Source organism: Podarcis erhardii (genome assembly GCF_964252035.2).
Source record: "Podarcis erhardii genome assembly, chromosome: 1".
In the NCBI taxonomy this organism is placed as follows: domain Eukaryota; kingdom Metazoa; phylum Chordata; class Lepidosauria; order Squamata; family Lacertidae; genus Podarcis; species Podarcis erhardii.
Genome location: NC_138497.1, coordinates 33655866 through 33678100, shown reverse-complemented (window position 1 = coordinate 33678100; position 22235 = coordinate 33655866). Strand labels below are relative to the sequence as shown.

Below are 22235 nucleotides of genomic sequence, written 5' to 3'. Positions count from 1 at the left end.
ATTATCTCACATTAGCTTAGTTGCATGGAGGGGGAAAGAGTTAAATATAGGGGGGCTTTGTTTTATCTTTAAAACAAAGTGGTTCCTTGGTTACTTAATTCAGACATGTTCCATTGCTGGTTAGAAATCAGGCATGACAGTGGTCTAACCCTGAATTTTTGTCCCTGGGTAAGAAACTAGGCATGACCACAGTCTACCCCGATTGCGATTTAATGTTTTATACCACCGACAAATCATTAACATCTGTTAATAACCCACCCAAGTCACTCTGTTAAATTGTTTTGAAATATCTTATGTGCTCCATGGATGTCTCCAACTTCATCCCATTTAACCTTTCCCAGCTGCTCGTTTTAAATACTCCTTTTAAAAATGAATACATGGGGAGGGGGGATCTGTTTCTTTGTATTCAGACCCTTGATTCTTCTTCTTCTTCTTCTTCTTCTTCTTCTTCTTCTTCTTCTTCTTCTTCTTCTTCTTCTTTTCCAGTTCCAACATCTGCTCACTTCCAAACCCCAATTTCCATTTTTTAAAAAATAAAAATAGATTTTTCTTGTAAATATAATCCAATATCTCTTCTCCTGCCAGATATCTTTTGTGCTTTCCTAATGTACGGGCTTTTGAAAAACAACAACACAGTAGTCATATGCAGGCTTTGCATGCAGAAGGTCTCAGGTTTAATCCCTGGTATGCCCAGGCAGGGTTAGGAGAGACCCCTATTTGAAATCCTGGGGAGCTGCTGTCAGTCAGTGTAGATAGCATTGATAATATCGAGCTGCCTGGCTTTCTATAAGGCCGCTTCCTATGTTCCCACGTAGCTACATTTGCTCTGCTGCAGCAAGTGAGTTCTTGCATTCAGGTGGACAAATAAAAACTGCATGAAGTATACCTGAAGGGGTTATTAATGGAGACATATCATATTTACTGGAGGTGGAGAACATCCCCCACTTTTCCCACCCAAAGAGCATCATATTAACAAGCGTTTTTTTAAAAAATTAAAAAAATAAAATAAAAAATTAACAAGCGTTAATATGACTGACTGAACCTTCTCTGTTTCTGGACCGATAGTGGTCCTTGGCTCTCATGGACAGAAGCGCCCTGGAAGAGGATGCCATAGACATGCACAAAGCAGCACAGTCAGTTATCTCCTTGGCACTGCTCACTGGCAGAGTGGAAGGAGAGCAGATAGGCAGGGAGGCAGAGGAAGCTCAGGAAGATTAAATAGAAATCCAAAGGATATGTAGTCAGATGACCAGGTGAAAGGCTCCTTGGAGGGTCATCCTAATTAAAACAATGCCTTACCTGCCCCCTTATATCCCTACACGGCCTACATCTCTGATTAAACAGAAGAACATAACATGAGTGTCTTATTCAACAATGAAAAAAGGCATTCTTTTGCGTGTTCAGACCCAGAAACCTCCCCCCTAAATAAATTCACACTTGACTCAATTTTTTGGTCTGGTTTTTGGCAGAATTTAGGCCACAACTTTATTGATTACAGAATGACTGGTTGCATAGGCTCTGGTTCAACTAGCTCCCTGCCATGCAGGTAGCGCTGACCCAGGGCACCAGCATAGATCAGCCAAGGGTGAACACCTGGATAAGCGGAAAGCAGGGCACAGACTAACTCCACCACCCAAATGTCCCTCCCCCTGGACTCAGGCACAAGCACAACCCCCTCACAGGAGTTGACCAAACGATTGAGTCCCTGGATTCCTTTAACAGAATACCCTTCACATAGGGATGGCGAGAACGTTCTCCCATCCCTCTCACCTGAACCTGAACCCATCCGCAACCTTACAAGTTGTGACGATTTGCTACGTGGCAGGCAAAACCCAAATGGCAACAGCCAATCAGCCAAGAGGGGAAAATTCCTGCCGTGCCCCTGTCCCAACGACAGATGACACACGATGGCATAGCAAGGTTAAGCGCAAAGCCCTAAAAGTAGGGAGGTGTGGATGGGTGTTCCGAATGCACACATCGAAATAGGAAGCTCTGGGTCACGTGCATGGACATAAATAGGTCCCTCGAACTGTTTGGACTGCATCCCATTGGCCAGATTGTACCCAGCTTCGAGGGACCTACCAATCAGGTGTTGTGGCTAACCAATTGTACCCACCCACAACACAGGGTGTTGGTTGTCCAGGTCTCACCACAATACTCACTCTTTAAGGGAGGACCCAATTTCCCCACAGCCCTTTAGTAATTGTATACCCTTGCCTGGAAGAGGAACATCATTTTCCCCATAGGCAGCTCCCTAAGTATTGCATTCAGACTAAATATACTGCCAGGAGCATTGGGGTTAGATTTCTGAATGGAAATTTGACCACTTTCCACAGGAACCCATTCTAGAGAGCACCTGCTACTTATGTCCTCTGCTTTTTCCGTAGATTAATCCTCAAAAGCAGAAAACGGGGGGATTAACTTATCTAGAAGCCAATAATGATTCCCCCCCCCCCACGCGGAAGTTGCATTCACCATGTACGTAGCAGAAAGAATAGATGTGCGGCTACATCATGAAAGAAAACATTTTAATTTTATTTATTTATTGCAGGGGGGGGATGAAACAACTGTGCAGTTTCCACAATGAAGCCTGCAACTTCAGCCTGAGACCAGAGTTAATCAACAGCAGCTTTTTCCACTGTAAGAAAACATTTCCCTTTCTTTCTCAGCAGAGATATTGTACCAGGGCAAGCAAACACGCTGTGCTGGCATGTGCTTTCCAAAGGCGTAATTGCCAGTGTGGAATACAGAAGGAAACCCTCCGGCTTTTTAGTCTTGACAAATTACCAGGGGCACTCCTCTGGCTGCTGGGGACATGGTGATACAGAAAGGTTAACCAGTTGTGGAAAGCAGCATAAATGCAAACTTAGAAGCCCTGTGCTTCCAGCCAGTAACTTTATGAGGTGTGTTTATTTATTTAAAACATGTCACCCTTTTTGCAGAGATTCCAGGGTGTTTTACAAAAACAAGATAAAATACATAAATAAAACATAATACAGAACACGTTAAGAGAGCAAAGGAAAACACACTATATATTAAAGAATCTCTATTCCTCAGTTGCTCCTACTCTCAAATTCCTCTAGTCCTCAGTCTGGGAATGCTTGATGAAGGGTGAACTAAAAATATTTCTAATTAAGGAATTGATAAAATTATCAAAATGTAGTCCATATGGATATAGTGAGAGAACACCAAATATTAGGCCAGTCTAAAACAGGAGTGTATGCTGAGCTTTTTTTAAAAAAACCCTCAGATTAAACTATATCTGCTCCATGAGGTGAGAAAGTGGCGGGGGGGGGGTTAATTTATTATGGAGACATGCTCAGGAATTCACATGCATCTTCTTATCCTACACATGGCACTTATGACTATTTGCTATTTTGGGTTGGGGGGGGACTCTACATGTAATAATTGGAAACTGTGTTATCTACTTAGCTATATCAGGTACTGTCCTAAACTGATGGAAGCTTGAATTTCACAAAAGGATTAACCCTGCCCATGTGGTTCCTATCTTTCTTAATTTGACCAGCTATTGCATCCATCCATCAATAGATTGCAGAGGCTCACATCACCACAGCAAATATATGAAGGGAGAAGTGGGTGGTTTTCATCAGTATGTTGCAATATGAGGTAGTTGCCAGGGCCCAAACACCACCAGCAGGGCCCACCACTGATGTATGTCCTGCCTCCCCACATTAAAAATAAATAAATCTGTCCATTGAAACACCTATCAGTGGTGGACCAGTTTATTTTCATATAATGTCCTGGAGAAATACATTAGGGGCACTGCAGAAAATTTAAACGGTGTTGATTCAAAGCACTGCTGCTGCCTGCTGCTGCTTGCCACTAGGACCCACCCAGGTAGGAGCAGGACCACTGAAGAGCACTTTGGCAAGGTCCCCTCAAACCTGGAGCTGACCCTGGTTTGGGTAGGCTGTTGAAAGGGCAAGAATCAATAAAAAAAGGTAAGGTAAAGGACCCCTGGATGGTTAAGTCCAGTCAAAGGCGACTATGGGGTTGCAGTAGCGTTTGTCCACTGACAGTTTTCTGGGTCATGTAGCCAGCATGACTAAACCACTTCTGGTGCAACAGAACACCGTGACGGAAACCAGAGTGCATGGAAATGCCACAGCGGTACCTATTTATCTACTTGCACTGGTGGGCTTTTGAGCTGCTAGGTTGGCAGGAGCTGGGACAGAGCAACGGGAGCTCACTCTGTCGTGGGGATTCGAACTGCCGACTTTCCAATCAGCAAGCCAAAGAGGCTCAGTGGTTTAGACCACAGTGCCACCTGTGTCCCACTAAGATGTGATGATCAACGTGCTAGCACAGTCACACCTATGGCTTTGTGAAACCATCTGTATATAAAAAAGCAGCTTCTGACATTACAGAATACTTTAGTGTGACCAATAAGAATCCAATGATCGGGCAGTAAATATAAGAAAAGCCTTGATTCTTAGTGTCAGGAATCAGCTGCAGGAAAAACACTTAGCCTCCACTCTGCTTGTGTCTTTCAAGTGACCCCCCTCCTTTCCCCCATATATGTGATTGGTTGCTATGCACGCCTATGGAGTGAAACACTACCCTAGAAAACACTGCCAGGAATCTGAAAAGGGGGCTCCATGCCCGAAGCTGCTTTGTAATATACAAGTCCCCTGCCCTGCTCTGCCGACACCTACTTTGCTACTACTCTGATAGAGGAGTCTTTTGTTCATCTCAACACACAATACCTCAACAATCAGTAAACCAATGCAGCTAAACAATGGTGGCAAAACAAACTTTTCTTGTGCCTAGCATGCTCTGCCACCTGTTCAACAGAGTCTTGGCAGACCCGATCTGCAGGGTGACCTAAGAAAATATTGGCCAAAATCAACACCCAGACCTTTGGTGTCATCTCTGTAGATAACTAGAAACTTGTTAGAATAAATCATATGTTTAGCTTGCATTTCAACAGCATTCTTCAGTCTGGGGGCAAGAGTTAACTTGGAACAGGTTACTGAGTTGGAATTATTAGTCAACACGCCCATATTAATTTCTAACCGATTCTAAGTGGAAGCAAAACAACAAGCAAATGATGGCACCTTGGAAGACATCCACATTGAAATGACCCTAAGCCAGATAAAGTCCAATGGTGGGAAGTTTGAAACAAAAGATATTATAAGAAAACATATTCTGAATGCTAAAAACAGATGGCCAACTAGAGAATCTTATAATGGAGTATAATGGCACTCAATAAAGACCAATAACAGTATGTATAAAAGAATGAATAAATAAATGAATAATACACTTCAAACTTGGCACAGGGCTTATGAATTGTCCTATCTACATACAATATACGCTATTTAATAAGACCACCAAAATTGGTCACTATTGTGAATCCACGTAAGGTTAGAAACAAAGAAACACAGGATAGTAAATAAATACCTTCAACTTGAGCATTTTTAGAATAGATTTCGGCAGTGCTTTCTTAACTAGAAAAAATGCAAAGAATCAAAGAGGGCAAAAGCACTTACAAAACAACAGCTGGAAAGCGATCAGAAACACATGTAGGAAACACAGCTACTCTAATAAGGCCAAAACATCAGAAGTTAGGACACAAGAACAAACTGGAACAGAATAGCCGGTAGAAATAAATGTGAGATTAGTCTTTTGCTAGAAATGGGCTCTTGCTATGGAACATGTTCAGTCATGTTCAGTCCAAAAGCTTTTGACCTAGAGTATTGTTTTAAGTAGCAGGCAGTAGCAAGCTATGAAAGCTAGATAATGCAATACATCAAAAAAACTCTCAAAACCCAGGAGTGCTTACTTAATGTACTTTGGTTAAAAGTGAGCTGGCAAAAGTTGCTTCATTATTGTGTCCCTATGCTCACTCTAATCTTAAATCCTTATGGGATTCTTCAACTCAAAATATTTTTCATCATGGTTTGTCTATGGTCCAACCTACAAAAAGAGCAAAATAGTTCTGGTTGGGCTATAAGTAGATCTGAAATCACTTCAGATGGCAGATGTCTGTTTTCATGCTCTCTCTCTCTCATTCATACAATTTTTAAGAGCTGCTTTCTTGGAGGAGAGTCTTTCCCACCCCTACCTGACCGAGATGGGACCTGGAACCTTTTGCATGCAAAGCATCGGCTCCGCTATTGAGATATAGCCCAAATATTAGCATGTCTGGCAGAAGATTAGGCAGATTTGGATCCCTTCATCCTCATAATCTATTTTTATATGCACAGGATGTTGTTTGCAGGAAAAATACTTCCACATGGCAGTACACTATGTATGAGTCAAAATGTTTGAAAGTGATGCAGATCATATTCAGAGTTGCCATGCCAGCAGCAGCATAGGAATATGGAGTCAGACTGTCGGTTCATCTATCTCTGTGACTGATAGCAGCTCTCAAGGCCTTTCCCAACTCTGCCTGGAGATGCTTGGGATTACACCCGGGACCTTGAACACTAGGGTCCTACGGTTCTTCTTTCTGAGCTATGGCCCTTTCTGTGGTGAGCCACAGGGAATAAGAGATGAGGATGTCTCTGTATCCTGCTTTTCCTGTACACTGGTTGAGGAGCACTCCAAAGCTGCAAACATATTCCAAAAACGATAAGCAGCAAAATGTAAAAGTGCAAACAGTTTCTTCCAACTTCTTGCAGAACACCCAGCTGCTTATGGTAGCATTCTCTCCCTCCCCAATGGGGTTCAATGTGAAAACAGACTTTTCTTGAATCTAAGAAGGTGCCTGTTCAATACCCAGTGTGTGCATGATTCAATTTTCAAATGCCCATTGCTCAAACATAGCAGAATTAGAATGGGGAGAGAACTACATCTGGGAAATTGTAAGATTGTTTTCTACTTGATGAATTTCTGCAAAATGGACAGGAGGGATCTACAGTATTTGTACTTGGGAAGTTTTTTCTTTTTTGACTGAGCAAGTCTTTATTTACTGATTGTGTATGCCTATCCGAACAATATTGTTTTTGTTCCCCCCTTAAGATGAAGCCCAGGTAACTGTGGGCAAACATATGCATCTGAACTGACAGCTTGGTATCTGAGGATACTTGCTCAGGCAACACAGAAGTTTCTCTTTCAGGAAACTTTACGCCAGCAAAACTCAACTACACAAATATTTGTAGATGCAAACACAAAGGGCAAGAAGAAGAAAAATCACTTATAAATCCATGCAAATATTTATTATTTTATTTTTCCTGGTTTATTCCATCTGCCCTTGCTTTCATTGCTTTGTGATGAAGAAATAGCACAAGTGTTAGCACAAAATTGCTTTGTATCCAACGCTCTGTTGACGCAATGCCAAAGTCTGTCAAAACTGAAAGAAGAGGCACTGGCCAGCCAAATTTAGAGCCAAACCTGGGATGGTGGAGGCAGACAAAGGCCTTGATTCCCCTATCTTACCTTAAAGCAATTCAATCCCAGCCTTTCTTGGATAGGGGAAGTGAGCTGGACTGGAAAGAAAATTCCTTGATGCATTAGAGTACAGTACGGGGGTGTGTGTTAGAGTCCTTTATTCACCAGACCTTTTCGTATAAAAAACAAACCACCCCATACTTCATTAATGGGGCAGACTTGTAAAAAAATACACATGACCATCCCCATCAAGTCTTGTTTGACCCTTGAAATTAATGGGACTCATGTTTAACTTGACAACATATGGTGCAATTTTCTGCTGCAATTTTCCTCTGTAACCTAAAACATTATCATCATCATCATCATTACTACTACTACTGCTACTACTGCTACTAGGTAATAGGTAAAGGACCCCTGGATGGTTTGTTGTTGTTTAGTCGTTTAGTCGTGTCCGACTCTTCGTGACCCCATGGACCAGAGCACGCCTGGCACTTCTGTCTTCCACTGCCTCCCGCAGTTTGGTCAGACTCATGTTTGTAGCTTCGAAGACACTATCCAACCATCTCATCCTCTGTCATCCCCTTCTCCTTGTGCCCTCCATCTTTCCCAACATCAGGGTCTTTTCCAGGGAGTCTTCTCTTCTCATGAGGTGGCCAAAGTATTGGAGCCTCAGCTTCACGATCTGTCCTTCCAGTGAGCACTCAGGGCTGATTTCCTTAAGAATGGATCGGTTTGTTCTTCTTGCAGTCCATGGGACTCTCAAGAGTCTTCTCCAGCACCATAATTCAAAAGCATCAATTCTTCGGCGATCTGCCTTCTTTATGGTCCAGCTCTCACTTCCATACATCACTACTGGGAAAACCATAGCTTTTAATATACGGACCTTTGTTGGCAAGGTGATGTCTCTACTTTTTAAGATGCTGTCTAGGTTTGTCATTGCTTTCCTCCCAAGAAGCAGGCGTCTCTTAATTTCGTGGCTGCTTCACCATCTGCAGTGATCATGGAGCCCAAGAAAGTAAAATCTCTCACTGCCTCCATTTCTTCTCCTTCTATTTGCCAGGAGGTGATGGGACCAGTGGCCATGATCTTCGTTTTTTTGATGTTGAGCTTCAGACCATATTTTGCACTCTCCTCTTTCACCCTCAATAAAAGGTTCTTTAGGACTTCCGGTTTGGATCGCTAGCAGTGCGGGAGCGCGGAGAAGCCTCTCCGTTCTGCATGGGGTTTTTGAGGGGCAACGCATAGGCACTGCGACCCCAAAAATCTCGAGGGGGTCCCCCTCGAGAGAAGCGCAACCAGCAGCGTCTGAGTGGTCCAGAAACTCCTTCGGGTTTTTTCTATTTTTGGAGAAGACTCGGGAGCGACGGGATCGAGGGACGCACTCCGGTAAGCTCTGCGAACCCCATGCGGTAATGCCTCCAGTACCCACTGAAAACGGCGACAAACCTCTGCAAATTTAACACCTGATGCCCTCGGCGTTATGTGATAAAGGAAGGTGCCGAAAATTGAGAAATAAAAACCAAGGGGCGAAGGATGTTTATAGATTGAGTTAAAAGAGCCCGACCTGTTTTCGGATCAAAGATGGCGCTGAAACTAAAATCGTAAGAGCGGAACAAAGAGATTACTACTTACCCGCTGTAGGAACGGAGAGTGAAAGTCCCCGTCGGCAGAGCGGCGGGGCAGAGGAAATAAAATTGCAAGAAAGTAACCAAGTAAGGAAAACCTTCAGAGACTTTGTATTTGCTTTTGGGTGACTGAGATAGAGCTAGAGGCGGATTTAAAAGCGGAAACTAAGCGGGGAAGAGGGAGGAACGGAGTAAGGAGGAAAGTATAATGCATAGTCGGTGCTGAAGAAATAAACGTCTTCCCTCCCCTTCATGAAACCGGACGGCAATATTAAAAATAATTAGAAAATTGCGTGTCTCCCTTCTCGACTTTTTTTTTTCCCCGGACTTTACAGATTTGACTTTAAAGATTTGGCTTCTCTTTTTGCCTATTTTATTAACAGCGGGGGGAGCGTATGGTTCGGGACCCGCGATATACGGCCCGCCAGCATCTGTTCCCTTTTCATAGCGGCTAAGTTGGATTTTCTATAACTTGGCTCTACAAAAGACTCAGTTAGATGTTGGGGGAAATCCCGTGAAACGAAGGTTGCAACACTGCCAAGATTTGAACTATTTAGAAAAGGAAATTTCACAAAAAAACTTCACCCACGACTCTCCCCCCTCTTTGTTAGAGGTCGACGAATAAAAGAACTCATTGGACAATTCCAGTGGTAAAGCGTAAAGTCAAGAAACTGAACCTCGGTCCAGACCCTCTTCCCTTTGTGGATTATTTTTGCATTATAAGGAGTACCTGGAAACCTTTTTGTTCCTTAATTTTATTTTTTTTTTGTTTTTTTTGTTTTATTTTTTTTTCCCTCTCGTCCCCTCCCTGTTCTTGTCTTCTTCCTTGTCCTGTTTTGTCTCTCCCCTCCCTTACCCCACCCCCTTCTCTGTATTAGTACTAACAGGAATAGCAGCCGGATAGTAACCAGAAAGATTTCTGAATAAAGTCCCCATCATGTGGATTAGGCCAAACAAGTGGCTGAAGAGGGTTTAAAGGAAAGAGAAATAAGCTGCTACAACTTAATGAAAACTGAAACAAACTGGGTCACTGAATATACTTACAGTTCTATAATTAATCTTCATAGTTTTCCATTTAATTCTCTCAAACCTGTCTTCCACCCTCCCTTTCTTTTCTCTCTATTTGCCCCTGTATTCTTTTTTCCCAACCCCTTTGGCCTCTCTCCCTCAAAGACAAATATCTCTCGAATACTTAAGAGCAATAACTTCTCTAGGTGGGGATAGTATACTTTTATATTGTCTAAGTGGTCAGTAAGGTGTGAGTTTGCCTGCGTAGCGGAACTTAGAGGAGAAATAGAAGAGATTGTAAGAGTTCCAATCTGGTTTAAAGGCAAGCTAGTAAATCATTTGTTGAAATAATTAAGATCATATAAGACTGTGCGCCCTCTAGGGGAGAGCCTCAAGAAGTTAAGTTAAACTTTGTTGATTCTTAAAGAAAGGGGGAGATGGCGGGTAGGGACGGGAAGAAGGGAGCGGGAACACCACTAGAGAGGAGAACTTCACGACAAGAAGAAATTAAAGATTTGGATGTACTATGGATGAAAATAAAAGAAGAACTTAAACAGAATGAAATTCATATAGAGAAAAAATTAGGAGAGATGCAGGATTCGATTGACAAAAAAATAGAGGGGGTGGTAGGAGAACTGTCAAATAAGATAAAAGAATTAACGACCCGAACAAAATCTTTAGAGGAATCAAACAAAAAAGTACAAAAAGAAATGAGAGACCAGAGAAAGGAAGCGGAGAAAGCAAAGGAGAACTTTGGAGAATTAAGCAAGACCCAGGATCAAGTCCTGGACAACCTAGCATTGATGGAAATGAAACAAAAACAGTTAAACCTAAAATTTAGGGGAGTGGGGGAAGAAATAAACGAAGATATTAAAGGAAAAATGACTAAAGAACTGGCGAAGTGGCTAACCATGAAAGAAGAAGAAGTAGCTCAAGCAATAGAAAATGCCTTTAGAATAAAGATAAGACCCAAACAAAATAAACTGAAAAAGGTCCCAGGAGACTGCTTGGTGATTTTTAAATCAATAGAGATGAGAAACAGAATTTTGAGAGAGAGCTACAAGAAAAAATTAGTAATCGATGGAAGACCAATCATCATCTTCAAGGAAATACCGATTAGGCTTCTGCGTAAGAGAGAAGGTTACAAACAATTAGTTAACATTCTAAGGAAAAATGGAATATATTATAGATGGGAATTCCCAGAAGGGATTTCCTTTTTTTATAAAGAAAAAAGATTTAAGATCGCAGAAAGTCAGGAAGTCAGTAAATTTCTACGTAGATATGAGAAAGACCTTGGGAAGATGGAGGACAGAGGCGGGGGGAGGGGTGGAGAGAGGGAGGAGACAGGTGTCGCAGGATCGGGAGGAGGGGAGACTGGAAGGGGTTTGGAAGGAGAGGATGAAGAGGAGGGGGAGGGGAGTGAGACAGGGGAGGAAGAAGGTGGTGAAGAAGAGGAAGAAACAGAAAGCGAAACCACCCGAATTTAATTTGGTAAAACTCAAATAAGAAAATCACTGATTTTAGTACTAGACAAGAGTAATAATGAATCTTAAAATTCTAACATGGAATGTAAACGGTTTGAATGACAAAACTAAAAGGAATAAAATTGCAAATACTATGAAAAAGAAAAGATTGGATGTAATCTGTATGCAAGAGACTCATGTAGCCAAAAAGCACAAACATGTCTTGTCAAACAAGAACCTAGGAACAGAATTTATAAGCTCTTCGTCAGAGAAAAAAAAAGGAGTAGTAACATATGTTGATGAAAGATGGGAACCTAAACTGATATATAAAGATGAAGAAGGAAGGATTTTGGGAGTACAAATTAACTTCCAGGGGGAAAAAATCAATATTGTAAATATATATGCCCCAAATTCAAATAGATTAGAGTTTTTCAAGAAACTGGAACAAGTCCTAATAAAATTAGAAAATAATAGGTTGTTGTTATTGGGTGACTTTAATGCAGTATCTACACCAGAGATGGATAGACAAACAGAAAAGAAAAAACGAAACCAAGGGAAACTTCCAAAATCATTCCAAGATTTGGAAGAGAATATGGATCTTATAGACATTTGGAGACATAAGCACCCAACAGAAAAGCAGTTCACTTTTTTTTCAGAGGTACATAAAAGTTGGGGTAGAATAGACCAAATATGGTCCTCGAGGGAACTCACATTAAGAGCCACTAAATGTGAAATTCAACCGAGAACCCTCTCCGATCACAATCCAATAACACTGGAAATAAAAGGTCCAACACAAGGAGGTTTCAGGTGGAGGTTAAATGAATATTTACTAGACAATGATGAAGTTATTGAAAAAGCCAAAGCCACCCTAAAAGAATATTTTGATTTGAATCTTAATGTGGGAATAAATTCAGAAGTAGTATGGGATGCCAGTAAGGCGGTCCTAAGAGGTTTCTTCATCCAACAAAACAGTTACAAGAAGAAAATAAGACAGCAAAAGAAGGAAGAAATTCTCAAACAGCTTAGAGAATCAGAGAAAAAACTAACAGACAACCCGAAAGACGAACAAAGCATACAAACAATAAAAATATTACAAACACAATATTCGATGCTAATGAACCAAGAAATTGAATGGAAAGTTAAGTTAATGAGGCAGAGATATTTTGAATCGGCAAACAAAACTGGGAAACTACTAGCCTGGCAACTGAGGAAAAGACAAAAACAGAATGTGATAAACAAAATAAAAGTAGGGGAAGAATTGATAGAGGACCCAAAGAAGATACAGGAAAATTTTCTTAAATTTTATGAGAAGTTATATAAAAAAGGAGAAGAAGACTTAATTCAGATAGAGGAGTATCTCAAAAACTGTGAAGCAAAGACTGTAACAGAAGAAGAGAGATCTCAACTAAACAGACCCATAAGAATAGAAGAGATTCAGGTGGCGATTAAAAAAATGAAGTTAGGGAAAGCCCCGGGACCGGATGGTTTATCGGCAAAATACTATAAAGTTTTGGAAAGTCAACTGACACCAGCGCTTTGTAAGACATTGAATAATATCCTGAAAGGAGGAAAAATACCTGAGTCTTGGAGGGAGGCATTTATAACGCTAATTCCAAAACCGGACACAGATAAATTGAACATTAAAAATTACAGGCCAATATCTCTATTAAATAACGACTATAAAATATACGCAGACATCATGGCAAGCAGACTAAAAAAGTGCCTAGCAAATTTAATCCATAAAGACCAGGCGGGTTTCCTCCCGAACAGGTTTTTGAAAGATAATGTAAGACACGTTATAAACATAATTGAATATTTGGAGATTAACAACGAGATACCGGCGGCACTGATTTTCATAGACGCCGAAAAGGCGTTTGATAATGTCTCTTGGGCGTTTTTAATAAAATCTATGGAAAAGGCTGGGATAGAGGGAGAATTCCTAAAAGGAATACAGGCAATATATTCAACACAATTGGCAAAATTGGTAATAAATAATAATCTTACAAATACATTTAAAATAGAGAAGGGAACAAGGCAGGGGTGCCCTCTCTCCCCGCTCTTATTCATCATGGTGCTTGAAGTCCTGGCGAACAAATTAAGATCGATACCAGAAATACAAGGAATTAAAATAGGGCTGAAGGAATACAAGTTAAAAGCCTATGCGGACGATCTGATGTTATCTCTGGAAGAGCCGCAAAGAAGTATTGGTAAAGCGCTGGAGGTTTTAGAAGAATACGGTAAATCATCAGGCTTTATATTGAATAAAATAAAGACAAAGATGCTAATAAAGAATTTAGGAAAGGTGGAAAAAGAAAAATTAGAGAGAAAATATGGCATATTGGTAGCAAAAAAAATAAAATATTTAGGAATATGGCTTACATCAAAAAATATAAATTTAATTGAAGACAATTATTCGACAACATGGAAAGAAATCAAAAAAGATATGGATGTCTGGAATAGAGTCAATCTCTCATGGATGGGTAGGAGGGAGGCAATAAAGATGAATGTCCTTCCAAAAATGCTGTTTTTATTCCAAAACATTCCTGTAATTAGAGGGTCTAAATTATTCAAAGACTGGCAGAAAACCCTTTCAAGATTCATATGGCAGGGAAGGAGGCCAAGGATCAGATTTAAATTACTCACGGACCGAAAGGAGAGAGGAGGGCTCGCAGTCCCTAACCTAAAATTGTATTATGAAGCCGCCTGCCTATGTTGGGTTAAGGACTGGATAACATTGGAAGATTCTGACCTATTGGACTTGGAAGGGGCAGACAATAGGTTTGGCTGGCATGCCTACCTATGGTCAAACAAGGAGAAAGCCCACAAGGGGTTCTCAAATCACATTATCAGGGGCCCACTATATGAAGCCTGGGAAAAAAACAAAAAGTTGTTGGAATGGAGAACACCTTGGTGGTTGTCCCCAACAAACATCCTAATAATTAAAAAAATTAACATGGAAGAGCCAAAATTAACATATGAAGATTTACTGGTAAGATCAGAAGACAGTTGGAAACTAAGACCATATGAGGAGCTGAAGGGGAAGTTGACAAGTTGGCTACAATATCATCAAATCAACGCAATATGGACAGAAGACAAAAAAATTGGAATGAATGATAAGAAATCGAAATTTCAGACAGAAATAATAGAAAGTAAATCTAAGTTACTATCCAAAATGTACAATATATTACTAGATTGGGATACAAAAGACGAAGAAATTAAAGAAGTTATGGTGAAGTGGGCGATAGATCTGGGGCACAACATAGAATTGGAAAAATGGTCAAAGCTGTGGAATGAGGGAATAAAATTTACGGCGAGTGTTGCAATTAGAGAAAATTTAGAGAAGATGATATATAGATGGTATATAACACCAGAGAAACTAAATAGGATGTACAAGACTGGTAATAAGGCCTGCTGGAAATGCAAAATAAAAGAAGGTAATTTTATACACATGTGGTGGGCATGTGAGGAAATTAAAAAAATTTGGAACATGATATATAATGAGTTAAAAAAAATATTTAGATACACGTTCCCTAAAAAACCAGAGGCCTTTTTATTAGGTATGATTGGGGAGGAAATTAGGAAAGAAGATAAAACCTTATTCCAATATTCAACAGCAGGGGCCAGAATGTTAATCGCTCAAAACTGGAAAAGTACCCATATACCAACCGTAAGGGAGTGGCAAACAAAACTATACGATTTTGTTGAATTGGCAAGAATGACGCAGAGAATTAGAGACCAAAAGAATACAAAGTTGAATAATGATTGGTCTAAATTCATGGCATATATAGAAATTAACTTTAAAAACCTACCAACTATAGCAGGTTTAATATAAAACTTCCGATGTGTAAACTAACAATCAATATCAGCGGTAAAAATGATATTTTAAAAAAAAAAAATTAGAAATCCGAAATCAATAGGGAAGGAAGTCAGATAGTGTGTGATCTGTATTGGTCTAATATTTATTTTTTATTTTTATCTTTTTTATTTTTTCTCCTTTTTGACCTGTCCCCTTTTTTTCTTTTTGTGATGGTGCCCTTACTTTTTTTATTTAATGTTTTGTGTTTTACTTTTTTGTGAGTATGTGAAGAACGAAACTTAATAAAGAGAATTAAAAAAAAAAAAATAAAAGGTTCTTTAATTCCTCCTCATTTTCTGCCATCAAGGTTGTGTCATCTGCATATCTGAGGTTGTTGATATTTCTTCCGGCAATCTTAATTCCAGCTAGGGATTCATCCAGCCCAGCCTTTCACATGATGATAATAATAATAATAATAATAATAATAATAATAATAATAATAATATCTTTATTGTCATGAATTCTGCATATAAGTTAAATAAGCAGGGAGACAAAATACAGCCTTGTCGTACTCCTTTCCCAATTTTGAACCAATCAGTTGTTCTATATCCAGTTCTAACTGTAGCTTCTTGTCCCACATAGAGTTTTCTCAGGAGGTGATCAGGCACTCCCATTTCTTTAAGAAATTGCCATAGTTTGCTGTGGTCGACACAGTCAAAGGCTTTTGCATAGTCAATGAAGCAGAAGTAGATGTCTTTCTGGAACTCTCTAGCTTTCTCCATAATCCAGCGCATGTTTGCAATTTGGTCTCTGGTTCCTCTGCCTCTTCTAAATCCAGCTTGCACTTCTGGGAGTTCTCGGTCCACATACTGCTTGAGCCTTCCTTGTAGAATTTTAAACATAACCTTGCTAGCGTGTGACATGAGTGCAATTGTGCAGTAGTTGAAGCATTCTTTAGCACTGCCCTTCTTTGGGATTGGGATGTAGACTGATCTTCTCCAATCCTCTGGCCACTGCTGAGTTTTCCAAACTTGCTGGCATATTGAGTGTAGCACCTTAACAGCATCATCTTTTAAAATTTTAAATAGTTCAGCTGGAATACCATCACTTCCACTGGCCTTGTTATTTGCAGTGCTTTCTAAGGCCCATTTGACTTCACTCTCCAGGATGTCTGGCTCAAGGTCAGCAACCCCACTACCTGGGGTTTGCGAGATATCCATATCTTTCTGGTATAATTCCTCTGTGTATTCTTGCCACCTCTTCTTGATGTCTTCTGCTTCTGTTAGGCCCTTACCACTTTTGTCCTTTATTATGGTAATCTTTGAACGAAATGTTCCTTTCATATCCAATTTTCTTGAACAGATCTCTGGTTCTTCCCATTCTGTTGTTTTCCTCTATTTCTTTGCATTGCTTGTTTAAGAAGGCCTTCTTATCTCTCCTTGCTATTTTTTGGAAATCTGCATTCAATTTCCTGTATCTTTCTCTATCTCCCTCACATTTTGCTTGCCTTCTCTCCCCTGCTATTTGTAAGGCCTCATTGGACAGCCACTTTGCTTTCTTGCATTTCCTTTTCATTGGGATGGTTTTCGTTGCTGCCTCCTGTATAATGTTGCGAGCCTCCACCCATAGTTCTTCAGGCACTCTGTCCAGCAAATCTAAATCCTTAAACCTGTTCCTCACTTCCACTGTGTATTCATAAGGGATTTGACTTAGATTGTATCTTACCGGCCCAGTGGTTTTTCTTACTTTCTTCAGTTTAAGCTTGAATTTTGCTATAAGAAGCTGATGATCTGAGCCACAGTCAGCTGCAGGTCTTGTTTTTGCTGACTGTATTGAGCTTCTCCATCTTTGGCAGCAGAGAATATAATCAATCTGATTTCGATGCTGCCCATCTGGTGATGTCCACGTGTAGAGTCGTCTCTTGTGTTGTTGGAAAAGTGTGTTTGTGATGACCAGCTTGTTCTCTTGACAGAACTCTAGCCTTTGCCCTGCTTCATTTTGCTCTCCAAGGCCAAACTTGCCAGTTGTTCCTTTTATCTCTTGGTTCCCTACTTTAGCATTCCAATCCCCTATAATGAGAAGAACATCCTTCTTTGGTGTCACTTCTATAAGGTGTTGTAAGTCTTCATAGAATTGGTCAATTTCAGTTTCTTCCGCACCAGTAGTTGGTGCATAAACTTGGATTACTGTTATGTTAAAAGGTCTGCCTTGGATTCGTATCGAGATCATTCTATCATTTTTGAGATTGCATCCCAGTACTGCTTTCGCAACTCTTTTGTTGACTATGAGGGCCACTCCATTTCTTTTGCGGGTTTCTTGCCCACAGTAGTAGATATCATGGTCATCCAAACTGAATTCGCCCATTCCCGTCCATTTTAGTTCACTGATGCCCAGGATGTCAATATTTATTCTTGCCATCTCATTTTTGACCACATCCAACTTACCCAGGTTCATGGTTCTTACATTCCAGGTTCCTATGCAATATTTTTCTTTACAGCATTGGACTTTCCTTTCGCTTCCAGGCATATCCGCAACTGAACGTCCTTTTGGCTTTAGCCCAGCCGCTTCATCAGCTCTGGATCTACTTGTACTTGTACTCCGCTCTTCCCCAGTAGCATGTTGGACGCCTTCCGACCTGAGGGGCTCATCTTCCAGCGTCATAACTTTTATATGCCTGTTGTCTTTGTCCATGGAGTTTTCTTGGCAGGGATACTGGAGTGGCTTGCCGGTTCCTCCTCCAGGTGGATCATGTTTGGTCAAAACTCTCCACTATGACCTGTTCATCTTGGGTGCCCTGCTCGGCATAGTTCATAGCTTCTCTGAGTTCTTCAAGCCCCTTCGCCATGGCAAGGCAGTGATCCATGAAGGGGCCCTGGACGGTTAAGTCCAGTCAAAGGCAACTATGGGGTTGCGGTGCTCATCTCGCTTTCAGGCCAAGGGAGCATGTGTTTGTCCACAGACAGCTTTCCGGGTCTGCTTTCCACTTCTGGTGCAACTCAGAAGCGTGACAGAACCCAGAGTGCATGGAAACACTGTTTACCTACTACTGCTACTATTACTACCTGGCAGATGGAGTGAATGAGACCAATAGTGGGTCCAATGGTCAAGAAGTTGGTTTCTGCATGTGCTGCAGAGGGAAGTGTGGGGGCAGATGGGAAAGGTAGTCCATCTAGGAAGGGGTAAAATATTTGATCCTAAATCTCTGCTGCCTTGTAGGATATCTTTGGGAGAAGAAAAGGCTAAGGAGTAAACCCTATACAAATCCAGATGGTAGGATGACGCCTTGTACACCTCCTTCTGGAAATTCCTGTAGCCAAGCTGGTGCCAAATATTGTTTTGGTTTCCTTTGGACCAGATCAGAGGGTCTTATCATCTGGGCAGCCCAGGACCTCCATACACGCTGCCCAGGCTTGCACCCTAGGGAGGTCACCAGTGCTGCTAATGCAGCGGTTTGACTTCATCCTTGGAGGCACCCTTCATTGTCTTTTGAGACAGACGGAGGTCAACAACAATTATTATTATTATTATTTGAAATGGAATGTTTGGGCTGATGTTTTTCCAAACTGACAAGTCAGTGTAATTGCCCAGCCACAAATGTATGATTGGAAGTCACTGAATGTTCCCGATAGGTAGCAAGCATGAAACCACCCAACAGGCATGTGCAAATACAGGTTTGGAAAAAAATAAATCTCATTTTTGCTGAGTTTTGAAAACACTATTAACTGTCTCAGGCCACATTTACCATCAATATTATTTTTAAGGCAACATGACATTTCTAGTTTCAAGTCAAAACATTACTTCACATGATAAATATGGTAGGAAAGAAAATATAACCATGCTGCCTCCCCGCTTCACTTTTAATAGAATAGGATCTCAGGCTGTCACATGAAGAGTACATTTAATAAAGAAGTATTTAGCACCTCCAGATGACCTCCAAGCAGAAATGCATCATGCTATTCAAATTCTGCCTGTCAAATGCTATGAAAAACAGTAAGTAAATATAAATGCCATTAAAGGGAGAAGTTATCTTACTTGGACAAGTTCTAGCTTTTTAAGTTCTGACAGCTTCCAATTTGGATGTCTTCCAGTGTCAATAAAACTTGTTCAAGCAGAACCTTACCTGGTTTTCACCACATCGAGGGGGTGCATCAGACAAATTTCTACAAGACCTGTAAGATGATAGAGAAGCCTGGTAAATACATTTGATCTCTACAATTATTGAAGTATAAAGTGTTCCCGTGCAAAATGTGCTCAGAGAAGAGAACAATTATAACACAAAGGCATTGCATATTCTTCTTAACATTCTCCGAGGATCTTCTTTGGGAGATAAGGGAAAGTTTTGTGAAGAGGTGAATTTTTGTAAACAAAACAAAAAACAAAAAAACCCACATTTTAAAAAAATGCTCTCAACTCTGAGTTTTGAGCCAAGAAATTGTCATCCCAGAAATTAGGCTGCAATCCTAAGTGGTTTGAGCTGGCAGGGCGGAAATGAGGAAAGTGGAATGTCCTATTTCCTCTACAGCATAGGGAACACCTCTCAGTTGCTTGGAGAATAGGAGCATGATCCTTCTTGATCAGAAGAACGGGAGGCCTTACTATGCCCTCCATGATTTCATCAAATAACCACATCTAATTCCTGTAACCCCGCAATTTAGGCACATTTAACTTGGGTGCATTCAGCTTTACGCGTGTGGCAAAAAATTTAAAAAGTGTGTGGAAAGGGGGCGGGATTCCTTAAAAAATGACTTTGGCAATCCCACCCACAATTGAACCAAATGTTTTTACTATATACAATTTTGGATTAGGCGTGACCTGCAAAACGTAACACCCATGTAAGTTGTGGGCTTACTAAATGATTGTGGTGGCATGGGGATAATATCACATTGTGACCCTAACTGACTGTGAGAAGGAAGGAAGGAAGGGAGAAGAAAGGTCTAAAAAATGGCGCTGTAGCAGCAACATTATCAGTGTTTCCCTGTGGATGTGAGCAATCATGAAAGACTACCAAGGAAAGGTTTTGTAAGTTGCCAAAGCAGTAAAACCAGGGATCCAGGACCCTTGCTCCCTCAATCAGCAATCTGAAAAACATCAAGCAACACGTAGGCTAATAATATATTGACAATATTTATATAACACTATCAAACTGTTTCAAAATTCATAAACGGTGTAGGGAGTCACAAACGAATAAGAGTCAAGTAACTATTCCATAAGCAGCATGATTAGAATGGTATGTCACTATAAGGAATGGCTGAAATTGAAGCTGAATGCCATTTCACAGGAAATATCATATCCAAAATGTTGTCAAGAGCGAGAACAGCAACACAGAAGTGAGAGGGTAGGTGCTCCAAAGATCACAAAAGGGTGTTCCGAGCACAGCAGCAGACAGAACAGTTCTTCCAAGATAATGAACTGTTTCAATGCTAATTCTTCATCAGCTGGCAATAATATAAAATGAAATCCATTACCTTCAAATACAATACAGAGATCGAAATGAGAGGCCTTAATCAGCAAGGCAATATGTGGGCAACTCATTGCAACGATTCCCAATGAAGACTTTCTCTCTTGCCCTAACAGTCTAGTATCTCACTAACAACTGGTCCATCACCACGCTGAGTACAGGCAACAACCAATTTAAGCATGTCCAATCGAGGCATGACCTCGGGTTCAAATCCTCCGAGTTGCAGCAATGACATTGCTGCAACCCGGAAGTGGCCAGAAAAGGCGATGGAACAGAAGCAGGGGCGTAATGGAGCTTACATGCGCTCTGCTAACATGGGGTCAGGAACACAACACCCATGCAAAACACTCATTGCCTATGCTTCTGGCCTTGTTCTCACGTGAACCTGAGCACAGCATGTTGTGATCACATCATCTTCCTCTGAACCTTTAGACCTCAGCCTGCTTGTACCAGAACTAGACTCCCAGTGGTGGTCCGTCTACAAGTCTGCCCAATGTCTGACAAGTTTTTTCCCCAACAAGCTTTCTGAAATCCCCCAAACCCATTTTTTTGCATCAAATCCCAAACCTCATGCAAATTTGGCGCAGCACTAGTTTTAATTTCTTAGCCTGCACAACACAAATTTTTAATGCAGGCATTTTCCCAGCAAATGAATGAGATGAATTCCATTTCCATTGGCAAGAACTATGTTTTCGTAACTTCACGATTCTGTTAGCTTTCTGTGTTTCCGAAAGGATAAAAATCTTTTCTTTGTTCTCATCATTTAATTATACAGTAGGTTTGCATAGTTAGTTGATTTCCCAAGGCAGCACTCTCTGCATAATAACCAAGAATGTATACAGATATGGAAAGGGGGCCCTATTTAAAAAATAAATAAATGAACATGCAAGCTATGCAAAAAATGGTGGGACGGATAAGAAACAATACAAATTTTCCCATCAATAGTAATGGTTCTGATAACACTTTAAGCATCCTACTTGAAAAGTAGCCCAGAAACTATGGTGGCCCTGTTATATTTCTAGCAATCTTGAATTGTAGATTAAAGCATTAGAAGGAAGGCACCTCTTTCAGACAATGCCTATCAACTTTGTGCATCCTTTTATCTTATCACCTAATTTACTAAACAGGCTCTTATGAACAATGTGTTTCTCATAATTTAATGTCTTGATAGGAGTTCCACGGACGCACAGGAGTGCACATGGAGCTTGAATGGAAGGCTTAAGATAGAATCCTAGACCATTTACTTAAAAGCTATTTATAAATAAGTAGACACAGTCCGGCCAAAGTCTAGCACTTTTAACTCCCATTAATTTCCATGAGAGAAAAAAGTTTTAATTCTCACACAGTGAACTGTGTGGAACTTAGCTGAAGCCAAATCATATAGCAATATAAACTGTCATAAATTCAGAGAGGGGGAGGCAAAACTACTCCCTGAAGATTGGATTAAACTGAAGAATTAAATCTAAAGAATAATAACAAAAATTTATTTGCAATTATTTTACTGAATTTCCACAGAAATTATGAACAAAATA

At 40.6% G+C, this 22235-nt stretch overlaps 1 protein-coding gene across 6 annotated transcripts in view; it reads right to left on the bottom strand.

Annotated features, from left to right (window-relative positions):
* Positions 1-22235, bottom strand: part of SLC25A21 (solute carrier family 25 member 21) — a 291014-nt gene that overhangs the window by 118531 nt on the left and 150248 nt on the right. For all 6 annotated transcript variants that reach the window (XM_081865521.1, XM_081865525.1, XM_081865522.1 and 3 more), the window contains one exon: positions 19366-19414. In XM_081865521.1, coding sequence (XP_081721647.1) covers positions 19366-19414 — 49 coding nt within the window. The remainder of the gene's footprint in view (positions 1-19365; positions 19415-22235) is intronic.